Source organism: Capra hircus, chromosome 9, assembly GCF_001704415.2.
Source record: "Capra hircus breed San Clemente chromosome 9, ASM170441v1, whole genome shotgun sequence".
Lineage (NCBI taxonomy): Eukaryota > Metazoa > Chordata > Mammalia > Artiodactyla > Bovidae > Capra > Capra hircus.
This window is the reverse complement of record NC_030816.1, coordinates 47,713,520-47,730,293: the sequence shown is the minus strand read 5'-3', so window position 1 is coordinate 47,730,293 and position 16,774 is coordinate 47,713,520. Positions and strand designations below refer to the sequence as shown.

At 39.6% G+C, this 16,774-nt stretch overlaps 1 protein-coding gene across 2 annotated transcripts in view; it reads right to left on the bottom strand.

Annotated features, from left to right (window-relative positions):
• MDN1 (midasin AAA ATPase 1) overlaps window positions 1–16,774 on the bottom strand; it is a 144,868-nt gene that overhangs the window by 112,979 nt on the left and 15,115 nt on the right. For both annotated transcript variants that reach the window (XM_013966483.2, XM_018053145.1), the window contains exons 3-11: window positions 14,653–14,877; window positions 14,186–14,293; window positions 13,914–14,106; window positions 9,716–9,958; window positions 9,351–9,482; window positions 6,450–6,553; window positions 4,905–5,019; window positions 1,846–2,039; window positions 414–495 (exon numbers count right to left, since the gene is read on the bottom strand). In XM_013966483.2, coding sequence (XP_013821937.2) covers window positions 414–495; window positions 1,846–2,039; window positions 4,905–5,019; window positions 6,450–6,553; window positions 9,351–9,482; window positions 9,716–9,958; window positions 13,914–14,106; window positions 14,186–14,293; window positions 14,653–14,877 — 1,396 coding nt within the window. The remainder of the gene's footprint in view (window positions 1–413; window positions 496–1,845; window positions 2,040–4,904; window positions 5,020–6,449; window positions 6,554–9,350; window positions 9,483–9,715; window positions 9,959–13,913; window positions 14,107–14,185; window positions 14,294–14,652; window positions 14,878–16,774) is intronic.

The window sequence follows — 16,774 nt, the reverse complement described above, 5'->3', positions numbered from 1 at the left end:
GCCCTGCTGGGGCAAGTGGTGGGATCAGACAAGTACAAATCTGTCAAACAGACTAAGAAATTATACATAGAAATTAATACTAAACATCTTAGAAACTCTTTTTTGCCTTACAATAGTATTACCACCTGGGGGATTTTTTCCTTTCATTTAAGCTTTAATTTCAGCATCTGTTTTACTCTATTTCAAACTAGACTTATTTGAAATTAGGGGTAACCCATTTCAAGAGTCACAAAACATTTATCATGCTCACTTAGTGCTAAGACAACTTCAGTTCAGTTTTAACTAGCTAGAGATATACACAGTACCTACACCATAGAAAAACTTTCTGATAATAGTCAAGAGACAGAAAATAACAGTGGAAATTAGCAGCCTCGCAGAGCACAGAGAAAACAAGCAGGAAGACTATATCTTACCTCTTGAAAAATATTTAACGATGCTGATGAAGACAGACTGTCAAAGCTGTGGGCAATCCTATTACACCAATTAAGTAGATCCCTTAAAAAAAAAAAAAAGGTAAGAAACAAAAAAACACAGGTCAAAGATATCAAAGGTATCAGAGTTTATTTAGGTCTGGGAACGTCTGACCACAGACTCTCCCTTTTTCTGGCAACTGAATATAAACAGTGTTAAGTCAGGAAAAAGTGTAAGTGGATCCTTTCCTTACCTCTACCAGGAAGCAACCTATAATTCATTTCTCCCCCATCCATACCAGACAAGGTAGCAAGAGACAGGAGCAATTAACTCTCAGAGCAAACTTAAGGGGAGCTGCCCATTCCCAATTGTCACTTCTCGAAGAGCAAGTCAACCACTGCAAATGTAGCTCAAAGGAAGAGAATTTACTATACACAGCAAAACCCCAAAATCTTATTTACGACCCCATTTGTCCCAACAGGACATCCAGTGAAAAAACCATGTCAGTAGTTTTCCAACTTTTTCCACTATTTCCGAATTTAAAGTTATTTGTTAAACTTCCAATTATAATTCCTAGGGATGCAATATACAGCATAATAATTATAATTAACACTGCTGTATGTTATATATGGGAGAAAGCAATGGCACCCCACTCCAGTACTCTTGCCCGGCAAATCCCATGGATGGAGGAACCTGGTAGGCTGCAGTCCATGGGGTCGCTAGGAGCTGGACACAACTGAGCGACTTCACTTTCACTTTTCACTTTCATGCATTGGAGAAGGAAATGGCAACCCACTCCAGTGTTCTTGCCTGGAGAATCCCAGGGACAGGGGAGCCTGGTGAGCTGCCGTCTCTGGGGTCGCAAAGAGTTGGCCACGACTGAAGTGACTTAGCAACAGCAGCAGAATGTTATATATGAAAAGTTGTTACATTATCACAAGAAAAAATTGTTTTTACTATTTAACTTAGTATCTGTGAGATGATGGAGGTTCACTCAACTTGTAGTCATCATTCCATATGCATGTAATCATTATCCTATATGCCATAAACTTATACAGAGCTGTCAGTTACAGCTCAATAAAACTGTAAGAAAAAAGTTATTTTTTAAAGCTAACATAATATTATCTTCATAAGCCTTCCCATTCAGTAACTATAGATCTCAAACAGATTAGAGACTGCTGCTGCTGCTGCTAAGTCACTACAGTCGTGTCCGACTCTGTGAGACACCATAGATGGCAGCCCACCAGGCCCCACCATCCCTGGGATTCTCCAGGCAAGAACACTGGAGTGGGTTGCCATTTCTTTCTCCAGATTAGAGACTGAGAACGTCTAATTTCAAAATCAGACTTCTTGTAACCACTCAGTTTGAGCTGCTAAGAACTTCTGAGAGAAGCAATTTTTAAAATACCAACCCAAAAGCGTTTAGCCCAATACCTGAGAGACAATTCTCTTCCCTCAAGGCTTAGTCTCTTGTTTTCTTGTCTTGCTTCTGGAACCTCCTCTGGTGCCTGTTCCCCTCCAACAGAACTTTCGCTCAGACAGTGATGCTTCTCTCCAATAAGCTGGAAATAAATATCAAGCAGGTGGTCGGTTGCTGCTGATAAGCTGGGATATCTATTTTGAAGAACCTGATAGAGGAATAAAAAGGCAAAAAAAAAAAAAAAAAATTAGCAGCAGACAAAGTGATTTTTAAAAGCACACCAAGAATGAATTTCTCTAGGAGATCTGTCATCTTGAGCAAGTGTAAGAACTACCACTTTCACCCATTACCTCCAACCCCCCAAAGACTATGACTTCTTCCAGAACTGTTATCTGGCAATCTCATGACCTATCACACAGCTTTGGGTACAGAAGCTTGATGGGAAAGACGTCTCAAACAACATGGGCATCCAAAGCCCATGCACTTCAAGTACTACATACTCTGATTGTTTTAAAGACAATTGCAGTACCATCATTAAGTCATTTCTCAGCCAAAAGCACAAATGAAATAGTTTAGTGGAAAAGGAAACAAAAGTTTTATTTTTAAAGTAGAACACAGCAAAAGGAGCTAGTGTTAAAGTCCTGATAAAAAGTAGTTTTTATCAGACAGTAGAATTTAGAAAGCAAAGATCTAGTCTAATTCACTTCAATAATTATTAAGAATTTTGTGCAGCATTAATACTTGGTGGTCATAATATCATAATATTTATGATATGGATTTGTTAAATCTACTTGAGAAGAAAAATATCACGTATGTATTAAAAATATTATTAGCTAATATATTTAAATTAGCTTAAGAAGTATACCATGATTCCAATTTATATGAAATATCAACATATTTTATATATATTAAAGAGGTAAAGTCCACATATTTACAAAGATAACTAAAATCTTTTAATAGTGTCACTTTAAGTATTAGATCTCACAGGTTTTGATTTGTTCATACCTTTTTGTTAAATTGGAAGATTTTACAAATTTTAATATTTCAAATGTATTAAAAATTAAAGACAGAAGTGAATAATAAAATCAACAAATTCATTTTATTTGCTACACATGTGGATCTTTCAAAGAGAGAATAAACATGTTCTGTGTATAGACGGAACATTTTCAAAACTGACCATATTCATGGACTGTGGCTACCATAAACAAAATACATACTTCCATCACCCATAAAATAAAACAAGAGTTCCCTTGTGATCACACCCTTCCCCAGCACCCCTGTCCCTGGAATCTTGAGCCTGATTCCAGTCAGCACAGTGCTGCTTTCAAATTCCTCATATTCATGGCATCACACAGGATGTAGCGCATAGTTTGGCTTCTCTTACTCAGCATCATGGTTTTGACATTCACCCAAGCATCACTGTATGTATCAGCGGTTCCCTCTATTTTACTGCTGAGGAGTAATTCCATCATATGAACATGTATACTTATAATCACGGTGAGGGAAAAAAGCTATTTTTACTTGAAAAAAAACTTAGGTTTAACACTTTAGTAGGGCTCGGTTATTTGGGAAAAAAGTTCTGAATAGTGGTTTATATGTACCAACCAATTAGTCATTTTCTACCTCAGACAAAAAATATCTTGTTATTACCATAAATGTTAGAATGTAAACAGAATATCACATGATAAACTAATCTGACATGATATGCTTATCAATATTTAAAAGTTTGAAAACAAAACATTTAAAGAACTACAACAGCAAGAGAAAAAAAGAGGGGTATTATGTCAGAGCAATACGATAGACATGAATTGTGACGCATGGAACGGATGCCAGGGGCACCAAAGCTGAGTAGGTTCCTGGTGGAGCTTACAGTTGAGAGCAGCAAGAGAGGGAGAGAAAGACGTATAGACACGCAAGTATACAACTGAGAACTACAGTGAGATAAGAAACTCACAAAGCTACAGAGATTCCAAATTCACACCATCAAGGCCAGGGTTCTTAGAAATCATATGAAGGTTGATCCAGTAATTGGTGCCCTCTGAAAACTCCTCTGTTAATAAACACTTAAATGCTAATAATAGATAAAATATTTGGGGTTGTCTGGTGCCACTTATTTATGTAAAAATTTACACCAAGAAAGAGGAAAGTGACCCTGCCATGCCTGAATGTTCACTGACAATACTTTATTTGCTACTGTCCAAAGTGCAGTGCTGGGAGACAGAAAGCTGCCCAAGTGAGAAGGCAGACGCAGAGGAGGAGAGAGGCTGGCAGCATAGAGTGAGGCACACCGCTTGGGGGTCACAGAGAACCAGGGATACTACAAAGTGAACTACTGTATAAAGCCTGTCACCAAGTCATCTCAGTTTCCATTAAGGTCCAGAGGGAAATGCACATGAAGTTGTTAAGTGTGAAAGATACTAGTTACAATCAACTTAGCAAAAATAGAAAGATCCTTTGAGGACAACTGCGGAAATTCTCATGTGGTCTGAGAATGAAGTGCTATTGAGGAATAATAATTCATTTTATTGGCTATAATATTGATATTGTGGTTACATATGGAAATGCCCTTAGAGATGCATCAAAGTATTTAAGGGTGAAATGCTGCGAGGTTTGCTTTCAAATATATTAGCAAATATTAAAAAGTACTAGATGAAGTTAATATAGTAAAATGTTAGCACATTAACTGCTAAATTTAGAGTGGTGAGTATTTTCGTGACTTACTGGGCTATTTCTCTTCTCTGCATAGTCTGAAACTTTTAAAATAGGAATTCCCTGGCAGCTCAGTGGTAAAGAATCTGCCTGCCACATGGGTTTGATCCCTGTGTTGGGAAGATCCCTTGAAGAAGAAAATGGCAACCCACTCCATGATTCTTGCCTGGGAAATCCCATGGACCTAGAAGAGACTAGTGGCTACAGTCCCTGGGGTTGCAAAAAGCTGAACACGACTTAGCAACTAAACAACAACAGAGCTGATTCACTTCTTTGTATACTGGAAACTAACATAACACTGAAACTTTTAATATAAATGAAAAGTAAAAAAGAAAAGCACTGATACTTTCAAATAATTACATACCTCATTTAGTTCTGCCTTATCCATATTATCCAGGTGAATTTTGGTCCAGTATTTGTCTAGCAGAGTAGCATGACTATTTAGTGGTCGATACCAATTTCCTCCACAGCTCAACAATCTGTATTACAAAATAAAAAGCAGAGTCACACAAAATTCCTAAGTTTTAATCTTGAATTATGTCCCTGGTTATCCCTTGTGATTCACTGTGTCACATCTGAATAAAACTCACAATTCCTTCTGGTGTCAAGACACTATTATGCTAGGCTTACAGGGAGGATGACAATCAAATGCTGCCATTGATGCAGCTTTGACTATTTTCCTGGGGAGAGTAATAGAGCTTTAACCAAGTTATTTTCAAATTACTGCAAACAGTCCTATTAGGCATTTTGATCTCAAAAACATGTTTCTTTTTATTAAGATGTATCTTCAGGAAAAAGAAAACAAACCAAGACCCATAGCACTAAAAATAAGTTCACTGCTTATTTACCAAAAGCTACAGTACCTAAAACTATTTAAAATACCCAGAAGACAAGGAATAGTTATTGAACACATATTCTGGGCAAGCCACAGGCTTACACTTAAGCCATTAATTTAATCCTCATAACAACTGCCCTGAGGGAACAGTGATCTTCTTTTCCTCTAACTGCAAGGAAGAACCATAAGGAAGAGAAAGAAAAATGTCTCTTGCTCACTCAACTATGACTACAAATGGCAAAACCAAGAAATGAACTGAAGTTGGTGTGACTTCCCAGGAAAGAACTTCACTATCACTGTGAATAAAAACAGGTTCTATTAAAACTATCAGGGTCTAGCAAGGTGCTCCTTGAAGACGGTTAGATCAGCTCTGCATTCCATCTGGGAGTGAATGTTCACAGAGGTACAGTATACACTAACATCATCACTAAACACAGTGTAGCATTAGTTTCCCTCTTGGGCATTTTAAGATCTTGGAGAAACTGTACAGGTAGTCAGGTAGTAGGAAATAAGCCACTGCCTTCACATTATTTTAAAATGTAGATAAGGACATAAACATAAGTTTCTTTAGGTTTTATTCCTTGGTTGATGCTTATCTTCAACTTATTTATTTAAAGTGCTTGACGTCTACATGGCTTCATTTGCATCAGCGCCACCATCATGGTTGGGCACTCTACCATGTGACAGGTCTTCAGTGCAAAGTCATTTCACCTAAACTTTACAACTTACACCAAGCTGTAAAGCAGGCATTATTGGTCCCATCAGAATCAGCCAAGCAAGGTACATACAGATACAAAAAGTTAGTGTCAGGATTCAAATCCAGGGCTATCTGACAACTGTCATTTCTGATTATGTTTGAAAATATGAAAACAAGGTTTTGAAGACTGGTTTTATTTTCTAAATTAATTATCTCCATGAAAAACAGTCGGGAATGAGAAGGTTGGGCCTGTTCCAACTAACCTTGTTTAAACGCCCAGAGAACTCTATTCCTGGACTTGCGTGCTCAGCACTCTAGTATGTGGACTCATGAGCCAGAGGCTCCATCATGGAAACAAAAGGGTTAATAGGACATACCTCCTGGTTGCAAAGAACTGAAATCCAGGAGCCACCTTCACACAGTCACCTCGGCCAGGAATCAAGAGCTCTCCATTCTCCAAGAGAGGGATCAGCACAGAAATCTAAATCACAAAATTCCAGGGACAAAGCTATAAAGACAGAAGTAGCAAAACAAAAACAAAAACAAAACCAGCCCTCTAACCAAATGACAAACACATACTTAAAGGAAATGCTACTTCTCACAGCATAAACTGGGGTCAAAGCAGGTGGGAATACTGGAGTCAACTACACTCCAGCAGAACAACTTACTTGTTCAACATTCACTGGGTGCCTACTATAGACCGGAATCAAGCAAGACACTAGAACTCCAGACACGACTGAGGCATTACAGCCTCGCGTCTGATGGGAGGTAGCTGGCAAACTACCACACAGCCTAACTGGTGTGACCCCAAGCGATGAACAAAACACCACGTGAAAACAGGCTGTCGATGAGTGTGGAGCTGATGAGAAGCAAGGCAGTGAAGCCACGCTAGAGGTAATGCCATTCGCTGAGTCTTAAAGTGGAACAGAAATTAGTCCGGTTTGGTGGGAAAGGAACGGCACAATCACTCTAGGTAAAAATATTAAAATGAATAAAAACATACATGCCTAAGAGTGTGTCCTGAGAAGAGTCTGTGATGGTTAGGGCAGAATGTGCACGTGAAATAGTGAAAAAATACTAGGCTTATGAGACAGAGGATAAAAGGTCTTCTGTGCTGAGCTAAGAAGTTTGAACTTTTTCATGAGAGTGGTTGAGAGGATTTTATTCAGGAGAAAAAAGCTTTATTTTACGTTTTAGAAAATGAACTATACAACAATATGGAAGATAAACTGAAAGGAAGCCAGCCTGGATGGAAAGAAGTGAAAAAACATATCAGTCAAGTAACAAAGGTAAGATGGCAAGATAGATTAGACAGAGACAAAAACAAGAAGCCCTGTGCTAAGGCAGCAGGCCAGCGGGGAACAGAGTAAGAAATAAAAAGCACTCAGCAGCATCAGACTGAGTGAGTGGGAGACGAGAGGAAGGAGACAGCAAAGTTCTTTCTGGCTTGGCTATTACGTGTCAGGAAAGGTTGTTCTGGGAAAACAGCAGACAAGGCCCATTTTGAACATCCTAAAACCTGCACCCTCTAAGGAATCTAAGTAGAGATTTTCTGAGAAAAGTATGGATTAGACATATGGATGTAGGGGATGGGAGTTTAAGGACAAAGTTTTGAAAAACAAAGTAAGAAGAACAAAGAGCCGAGAAAGAGGGTTCTAAAATATCAACATAATTTTATTAAGCATCATTAATTCATACATGGCTAGGAGTAGAAAGGGAAAGTAATAGAGGGGCAACTCCAAGGTAACAATGAAACTTGAAACAAAAGGCAACAATCCTGAATGCGATCTATAAAAGCTACCTTGAAACAGTAATGGGTTCACTACTAGCTGAGTTCTGGAAATAACAAAATAATAATCAAGGGAAGGAGTATTTTTGAGTAAATACAACTTTACTATAATGGTAAGTTTAAACATAATCAACTGAATAAACATACCCTCTGGAATCAAATGTAGTAACAAAAGGGGAATGGAACACAAAACGGAACTCAAAGAATTTTCTGATGTACTAGACGTGACCCAAGTGATGACAAGTAAGAACAAGTCAGAAAGCAACAGTTTAGTCTTGAATCTGGACCTGGTCATCACAGCATGTACTTAGCAATGGGACAGGGACAGACGCCTATGCTTCATCATGACCTGAATGGAAAATCCCTTCTGTTCGTCTAACTTTTTTGGCTCAAATTCTATGATTCATAATCCTAATGACTTCTCAGGTATCCTGAGGTCTAAAAAAATTTGTCCAGGAAAGAGAGCACTAGAAAGGGCTAAGACTCAACAGATACTTTTAAGTTGGCCTTGTAATTTATAATTCAGTTTCATTGTAAAGTCTACTTGGTAGAAGTCATCCCCGGCTTATCAAGAAAACTAAGTTCCAGCCCTATAAAACTTAGCGTTAAAATCTTAGAACATAGTGGTAACACTAGGCCAATAACTCCATTACATCTTTACCTCAGACTCTGAAATATGCATGTGTCGTAAGACACACATATTTATAGCCACCCTTTCCCCTTCATATCTCTCTAAACCCAAAGACCTGCCCCACCTCTCCTCCTTCCTCCCTATCTCCTCTTTCAATCCAAGAGGGTAAAGTCCATATAGAGGTAGCTTTAAGGTTCACGTTAAAGAAAACTAAAACCAATCTTGGGAAAGTCTGCCCACAGAAAGATTGTTTTCATTTTGCAATACATTTTAGGGTGGGAGTTGGGTGGTGGTGGGGATGTCATAGTTCACAGAATACAGAAGACACAGGGACTGACTGCCTCCATAGCTAAATTTCATACACATAGAAAAGTGATCTTTTTAAAAAGTCGGAAATATACATCCAGTTTATTTTCCTTAATTGAACAAAGACAAGCAGGCACCTGTAACATCATCTTTTCCTTCCTGTGTCCTCAGCTCACTCCTCTACAGATGCCACAGCTGGGGAGTGGGCTTCAAAGTTCTCAATGTATCTGTATCATGCATAAGATGTTTCCCACCGAGCCTATTCTTAGAAAGGCTGTGATACTGATCACATTTTTAACTAAATGAGGAAAAAAATATACTGAGAAACTGATCACACATTCAACTATTACAGGAAACAGGATAAGCAGAATTTTACTGATTTTCTATCAAACAAGAGATCAACCTGGTAATCCAAGAACTCAAATAGATTAGGTGGATAATCAACATATCATCTCTAACGAAATAACCTGTATTGTTTAAATAATGCCCCAGAATCACTATTAACACAATTTGAAGACAAGAAATTAGTGAGTTACTGTGGAGATGACGTACCACGTCCAAGGGGGCATAGTCAATATCCTCCAGAAGGATCCAGTGTCCCTTGGTGGCTGCCTGTGTCAAGGTCCCAGGCTGCCACACAAACTCCCCTGGGACATCTGTGCAGCGATACATTCCCAACAGCATCTATAGAAAGAAGATGAAGTGCTTATTGAAACCACACACCTGAGGTGCCAGTGCCGCACCCTAAGATTAGTTCCATTAAACTTTTACAGGGTTATAATGGGCACCTGAGGTTTTATAGCATGATCCCCTCTGTTAGGAGGAATATCAGTTATTTCAGTTTCTTAGCAAAAGCAATATTTTAATTAAATAGTCAAAGCATGTTCACCCACCAAAATCTGCCATTTCTTAGTTACCTTACTGTCAGTCTGATCTCCAAGTTGGACTTTGAGAAGTTGAGGGGGCTTCCTTCTACCTGTCATTGCAGCTAAATGTTCAACTAATGAAGTTTTGCCACATCCAATTGGTCCTTCTAACAACACAGCCTTCTGAGAAGCCACTGCCATAGCCAGGGTCTGAAGATTTTTGCACACTGAGTCGACCAGCACGTAAGACCTAAAGGCCAGCTCCTGTTCACGAGAAGAACTCCTACTACTCGCCTAAGGAGACAAGTGAGAAATAAAAGGCACATCAAGAAGAGTCTTTCTACCAAAGGCACAGGTTAATTTCTACAACAACTGACTTTTACATAAACCTCTGCCAATAAATTAATAATACAAGATCTATAATAACAAGCATGTATCAAAAGTAAGGATCAGGCTTTTTCCCTTTCCTGTCTCTCATCCTAGGGAGAGGGGTGGGAACTTACTAACAAATATAAGAAAACCTCTCCCAAACCAAAAAAGGTGATACATAGTGAGTGGGAGCAAATCTCATCTATCATGACTGGATTTTCATTTTTCTTCCTCTCACCATATTCTAGGATTTCATGTCTAAGATCAAGAATGCACACAATACACTTATTAGACAATCATGGAAGTAAAGACACTAATTTTTTTCCAGGTACAATAAAGAATACCACGGAATTTTTTTTTAATTTATTTAAATATAGTTGATTAACAATGTTGTGTTAATTTAGCTATACAACAAAGTGATTCAACTACACATATATACATTCTTTTATACTCTTTTCCATTATGGTTAATCACAGAATACTGAATAAAGTTCCCAGTACTATATATCCACTATATAGCCTGCATAACAGAAATACACACACATACACTAAACTACGGGCATACCTCAAAGATTTTGCAGGTTGAATTCCAAACCACAGCAATAAAACAAATATAATAAACCAAGACACACAAAACTTTCAGTTTCCCAGTGCATATAAAAGTTATGTTTACACTAAACTCTGGTCCATTAAGTGTGCAATAGTTTTATGTCTAAAAAACAATGTATATACCTTCATTTAAAAAACATTGTATTGCTAAGAAAGCTAACCATCATCTGAGACTTCACTGAATTGAAATCTTCGCAACAGTGGCAAAGATCATCAGTCACAGATCACCATAACAAATATAATAGTAATTCAGTTCAGTTCAGTCGCTCAGTCGCGTCTGACTCTTTGCGACCCCATGAATCGCAGCACGCCAGGCCTCCCTGTCCATCACCAACTCCCGGAGTTCACTCAGACTCATGTCCATCGAGTCCGTGATGCTATCCAGCCATCTCATCCTCTGTCATCCCCTTCTCCTCCTTCCCCCAAATCCCTCCCAGCATCAGAGTCTTTTCCAATGAGTCAACTCTTTGCATGAGGTGGCCAAAGGACTGGAGTTTCAGCTTTAACATCATTCCTTCCAAAGAAATCCCAGGGTTGATCTCCTTCAGAATGGACTGGTTGGATCTCCTTGCAGTCCAAGGGACTCTCAAGAGTCTTCTCCAACACCACAGTTCAAAAGCATCAATTCTTCGGCACTCAGCCTTCTTCACAGTCCAACTCTCACATCCATACATGACCACTGGAAAAACCATAGCCTTGACTAGACGGACCTTTGTTGGCAAAGTAATGTCTCTGCTTTTGAATGTACTATCTAGGTTGGTCATAACTTTTCTTCCAAGGAGTAAGCGTCTTTTAATTTAATGGCTGCAGTCACCATCTGCAGTGATTTTAGAGCCCCCCAAAATACAGTCTGACACTGTTTCCACTGTTTCCCCATCTATTTGCTATGAAGTGATGGGACCAGATGCCATGATCTTAATTTTCTGAACGTTGAGCTTTAAGCCAACTTTTTTGCTCTCCTCTTTCATTTTCATTAAGAGGCTTTTGAGTTCCTCTTCACTTTCTGCCATAAGGGTGGTGTCATCTGCATATCTGAGGTTATTGATATTTCTCCTGGCAATCTTGATTCCAGCTTGTGCTTCTTCCAGCCCAGCGTTTCTCATGATGTACTCTGCATAGAAGTTAAATAAGCAGGGTGACAATATACAGTCTGGACGTACTCCTTCTCCTATCTGGAACCAGTCTGTTGTTCCGTGTCCAATTCTAACTGTTGCTTCATGACCTACACATAGGTTTCTCAAGAGGCAGGTCAGGTGGTCTGGTATGCCCACCTCTTTCAGAATTTTCCAGTTTATTGTGATCCACACAGTCAAAGGCTTTGGCACAGTCAATAAAGCAGAAGTAGATGTTTTTCTGGAACTCTCTTGCTTTTTCCATAGTAATTAAACAGTTTTAAATATTGTAAGAATTACCAAAATGTGACAGAGAAACACTAAGTGAGCAAATGCTGTTGGGAAAATGGTACCACGAGACTTGCTCAAGCCACAACCCTTCAGTTTGTAAAAAACAAAACAAACAAAAAACCATGCAACATCCATGAGTGCAATAAAGCAAGGCATGCCTATTTAATTAAGGATGTTTTTATATTACAACAATAATAATTATTATATATATTACAATAAATTATTTAATTAATACTTAATTAAGAAATAACATGGTATCTGGGAATTACTTCAAAATAATACGTGTGAGCAGTGTTCAGAAATATAAATGCAACATTACGTTCATTTTACCACAACTTTTAAAAAATTTAATAATAAGCTACCTACTGATACAGAAAAAAAGGATCTCTTGGAAGAGTGCAGTCATTATGAACTTTTAAGGAATGATAACTTCTCAAACAGAGCTTGTCCCCTAGAGATATGTAAGGACAAAATGAGATTCAGGGCTGGAAGCTGCTGAACTTTTTGCAGAGCTGTTACTCTCAGCAGCTAGCAGGCTGGGCTGTAGCTCCAGGCTGCACTTCTGCCCCAGTGCTCTGCCACTGCCATCCACTATCAAGCCCATCCCAACCCAAATCCTTCCCTGTGTTAAAGTGCTAATGCTCCAAACCTAACCTATATTGTTGTTGTTTGTTGTTCACTCACCAAGTCACGTCCTGACTCTGCGACTCCATGGACTGCAGCACACCAGGCTTCCCTGTCCTTCACTATCTCCTGGAGTTTGCTCAAACTCCTGTTCACTGAGTCAGTGATGCCATCCAACCATCTCATCCTCTGTCTATGTTAGGATCTGTCTACATTAGGAGAGTGGTTAAAGATGGGTGGGGAAGTCTTCCTGACCACAGGGAAATACCAGGGGCTTTGGAAATACTGCTGTCTCAGTGCTGGCAACACATATATCTAGTTTATGAATTATCATGCAGCTGTACACTCAAGAGGTGCACTTTTTTCTAATCCTTTTCATTGTACTTCCCAGGTACAAACTGATGGTCAAGCAATGACCCAGAACTTGTTCCAGGGAGAAAACTAGGTAGATCTGATGAACTGACTAAAGACTGCTGGGGAAAACCAGAGTGGCCTTTGAGCCACTTTCTTGGAAAGGTCATTTACTATGGCAGGGGACAAGCTCACTGCAGATGCAGGCCTCCCACACCATAGGCAGAGAATACCGTGACAGAAAGAGGCTGCTGGCAATAATAGCCGGGCCAAGCCCTGTCTCTGCCAAAGGGCAGCCTAAGGGCCCTGGACAAGTCACTCTGTCTTGCGGTACGAAGCTTCATTAGTGTCTGACTCTTTGCCACCCTATGGACCATAGCCCACCAGGTTCCTTTGTCCATGGGAATTCTCCAAGCAAGAAAACTGGAGTGGGTTGCCATACCCTTCTCCAGGGGATCTTCCCCACCAAAGGATCAAACCCACATGTCTTAAGTCTCATTCATTGGCAGGTGGGTTCTTTACCACTAGTGCCACCTGAGAAGCCCCATTCTGCCTTAGTTTTATATAAATACGGCATCACGGTGGCCAACTTCAAACAGCTGCTGAAGCAGGTAAACAAACAAGTCATATATGGAGGAGTTTTGCTCAAGTTAAGAGCCTGATGCACAGGCATCATCATGATTTCTAATTCCACACTAAACAGGGACAATGGGACTATCAGAGAAGAGGGTCCTGGGTGAATTCTCTACTCTCTCCCTGAATACTTCTCTAAGTGGAACAGTAATATGGCAAGCTCAATTTTGCTCACACATAAAACACAAAGCCCAGCCAAGGAAAAATACACACTCAGTGTTTAGCTGGAAGAGGGCAAACCTACCACTGATGTCAACGTACCTGCTCTTCAGGGGCTGGCGGTTGCCCAGGCAACACCACACCACAGACAGCAGTGACCCTGGAGGAGAGGTCTGCCGAAACAAGGTGTCCTGTGGAGTACTGCAGCTCCTTGTCCTTCCGCCAAAGGGGTGTGTCTGGATTGGCCAACACCAAGGCCTTCTCCAAGTCCTGCAGCTGGGCCTCCTCAAGTAACCTGAGGGAATTAGGAGCTCATCAATGGCTCTAACGCCCAGTAAAGCCATGCAGACATCTCTAGGAATGCTCTTGCTTACCTTAACCTGAAATGGATCAGTTCTTCACTATTAAAAATCTTCTTAAGGAATGATAACTTGTGCTCTTCATTCATACAGGTGACCAAAGCAAGACAATTGGCTGTGTACCTGGAGAAAACCAAAGTATATACACTCAGGATCTGCAGCGGAGTCTAAAGAATAAAGAAAATTTACTAGCCAACTGAACACCCAAACATGAAATCTTATGGAATTTAACACAGGGAAAGGTAGAAATCACAAATCGAGCACAGTGAATTCACTTGATGGAACATAAGAATAATGGAATTCCACTCATATTATCTGATTTCCCTCTGAAATGACACATGAAAGGGAGCAAAAACCCCAAAGGCACCAAAACAAAAACAACATATTTTAAATGGTTTCCTTTTCCTCTTCATGCACATAATTCCAGGGTCCTGCAACTGTCCCCATACTAGAAGAACAGGAACAGCCCACCAGCTACGTACCAGCGGACCAAGGTGTCATGGCTCCTGAGGAGTGGGACGCACACACTCCAGTCCCAGAGATCCCGGAACACAGACTGCTCCTGCTGCAGAAACTTGTAAGCTGCCTCCATTAGGTCCCGAAGTTTCATCCGCCTGCGCCCATACCGGACTGGATTTGCATCTGAACTCTCTAGGAAGAGCCTCTGAAAGACTGGAGACGTGTCCTTGAAATACCTCAGGGCAAACCTTCAGAAAGAAAAAGAGTTTTTAATTGGTTGGTAAGAATATTATAGCATATATATATATATATCCATTTTTTAATGGAATAAAACGACAGAGTGTAATGGTAACTCTCTAGAGTTTACAAGCCAAAAAGAGATGAATGCTTAAAGCCACCTAGTTCTAAGATTGTATTCTGCTTGAGTTCAGGAACCAGGATTGCAGCATGAGATATCTAACAGGAAACAAAAACCACAAGAACTTATCACAAGTGTTTACTACTGAAAATACACTCATTTTCAACAAGTATTTATTGACTTCTCACTATGAGTCAGACACTGTTTCAGACACCGTGTTAAGTCCTGGAGGTACAAAACCAAGCAGATACCTCCCCTGAGGGAGCTTGCTATCTAGGAAGGAAGGGAGTCACAGAAACAAAGTGAAGCACGAAAACATGAATTCAACGGAACCTGAGAAAGTCAAGAAGAGATGCTTTGGTTGCATCTTAAAAGATGAAGAGGAGATCTTCATGAAACACAAAGGTAGTAAGACATACAAAAGCTACAAGACATACAGAAAATAATAACGGCAATAGTAAGTCCTTCTATATAAGTAATTACTTTTAATGTAACTACTTTACTCCCAATCAAAAGACACAGATTGAATGGATTAAAAAAAAAAAAAACAGCATCAGACAATATGCTATGTACAAGAAACCCACTCTGGATCTAAGGCGACACATAGGCTGAAAGTGAGGAGGTGAACGAAAAAAAAACTCTATGCAAATGGCAACCCAAAGGGAGCAGGAATGACTATGTTGATATCAGTCAAACAGGCTTTAAATATATGGAATAATAAGAAAGAAAATCAATAAGGAAACAGAGAACTTGAACAACACTACAGAGCGAAGGGATCTAACAGGCAGGTACAGAATACTCTACCCAACAACAGAAGAATATATATTCTTCTCACATGCACATGGAACATTCTCCAGAATAGAGCACATGTAAGGACACAAAACAACTCTCAAAAGACTTTAAATTACTGAAATGACACACAATACCTTTTCTATAATTATACAAATTACAATGGAATGAAACTAGAAAGCGACAGCAGAAAGAAAACTGGAAAAAACTCAAACACATGGAAATTAAACAACATACTCTTAAACAACTGATGGATCAAATAAGTTACAAGGAAAATGAGAGAGGACCTTGACCTATGGGATACAACAAAAGCAATGCTGAGAGCAAAGTTTATAGCTGCAAACATGTATACTTAAAAAGATCTCAAGCTAACAACCTAACTTTATACCTCAAATAACTAAAAAAAAAAAGAATAAACCCAAAGCTAACAAAAGACAGGAAGTAATAAAGACTAAAAGTAGAGACAGAAACTAGAAAAGCAACAGGGAGAAATAATCAACAAAACTAACAATTGGGTTTTGAACAGATCAAGAAAAGTGATAAACTCTGAAGTTAACTAAGAAAAAAATAAAAGATTCAAAAAACAACAATCAGGGGACTTCTCTGGAGGTCCAGTGGTTAAGACTCCATGCTCCCAATGCAGGGGGCATAGGTTCCATCCTTGGTTGGGGAACTAAGATCTCACAAACAAAAAAAACTCACAAAAAAAAACAGCAGTCAGAAATGAAAGAGGGGACATTATGGATGCCACAAAAATAAAACAGGTTACAAGGAATACTGTGAGGGAATTTCCTGCAGATTGGACTCTGCGCTTCCACGGCAGGGGGCATGGGTTTCATCACTGGTCAGGGAACTAAGATCCTGCATACCACGCTGTATGGCCAAAAAATAAAGATTCAGTTGTGGCTGGGAAGGGACCCATGGCAGGAGTGTGTGAAGGGGCAGTGGTGTTGGGGGGGCCTGCAGGGGAGGGGGAAGGTGGGCTGCTGTCAGCAGCA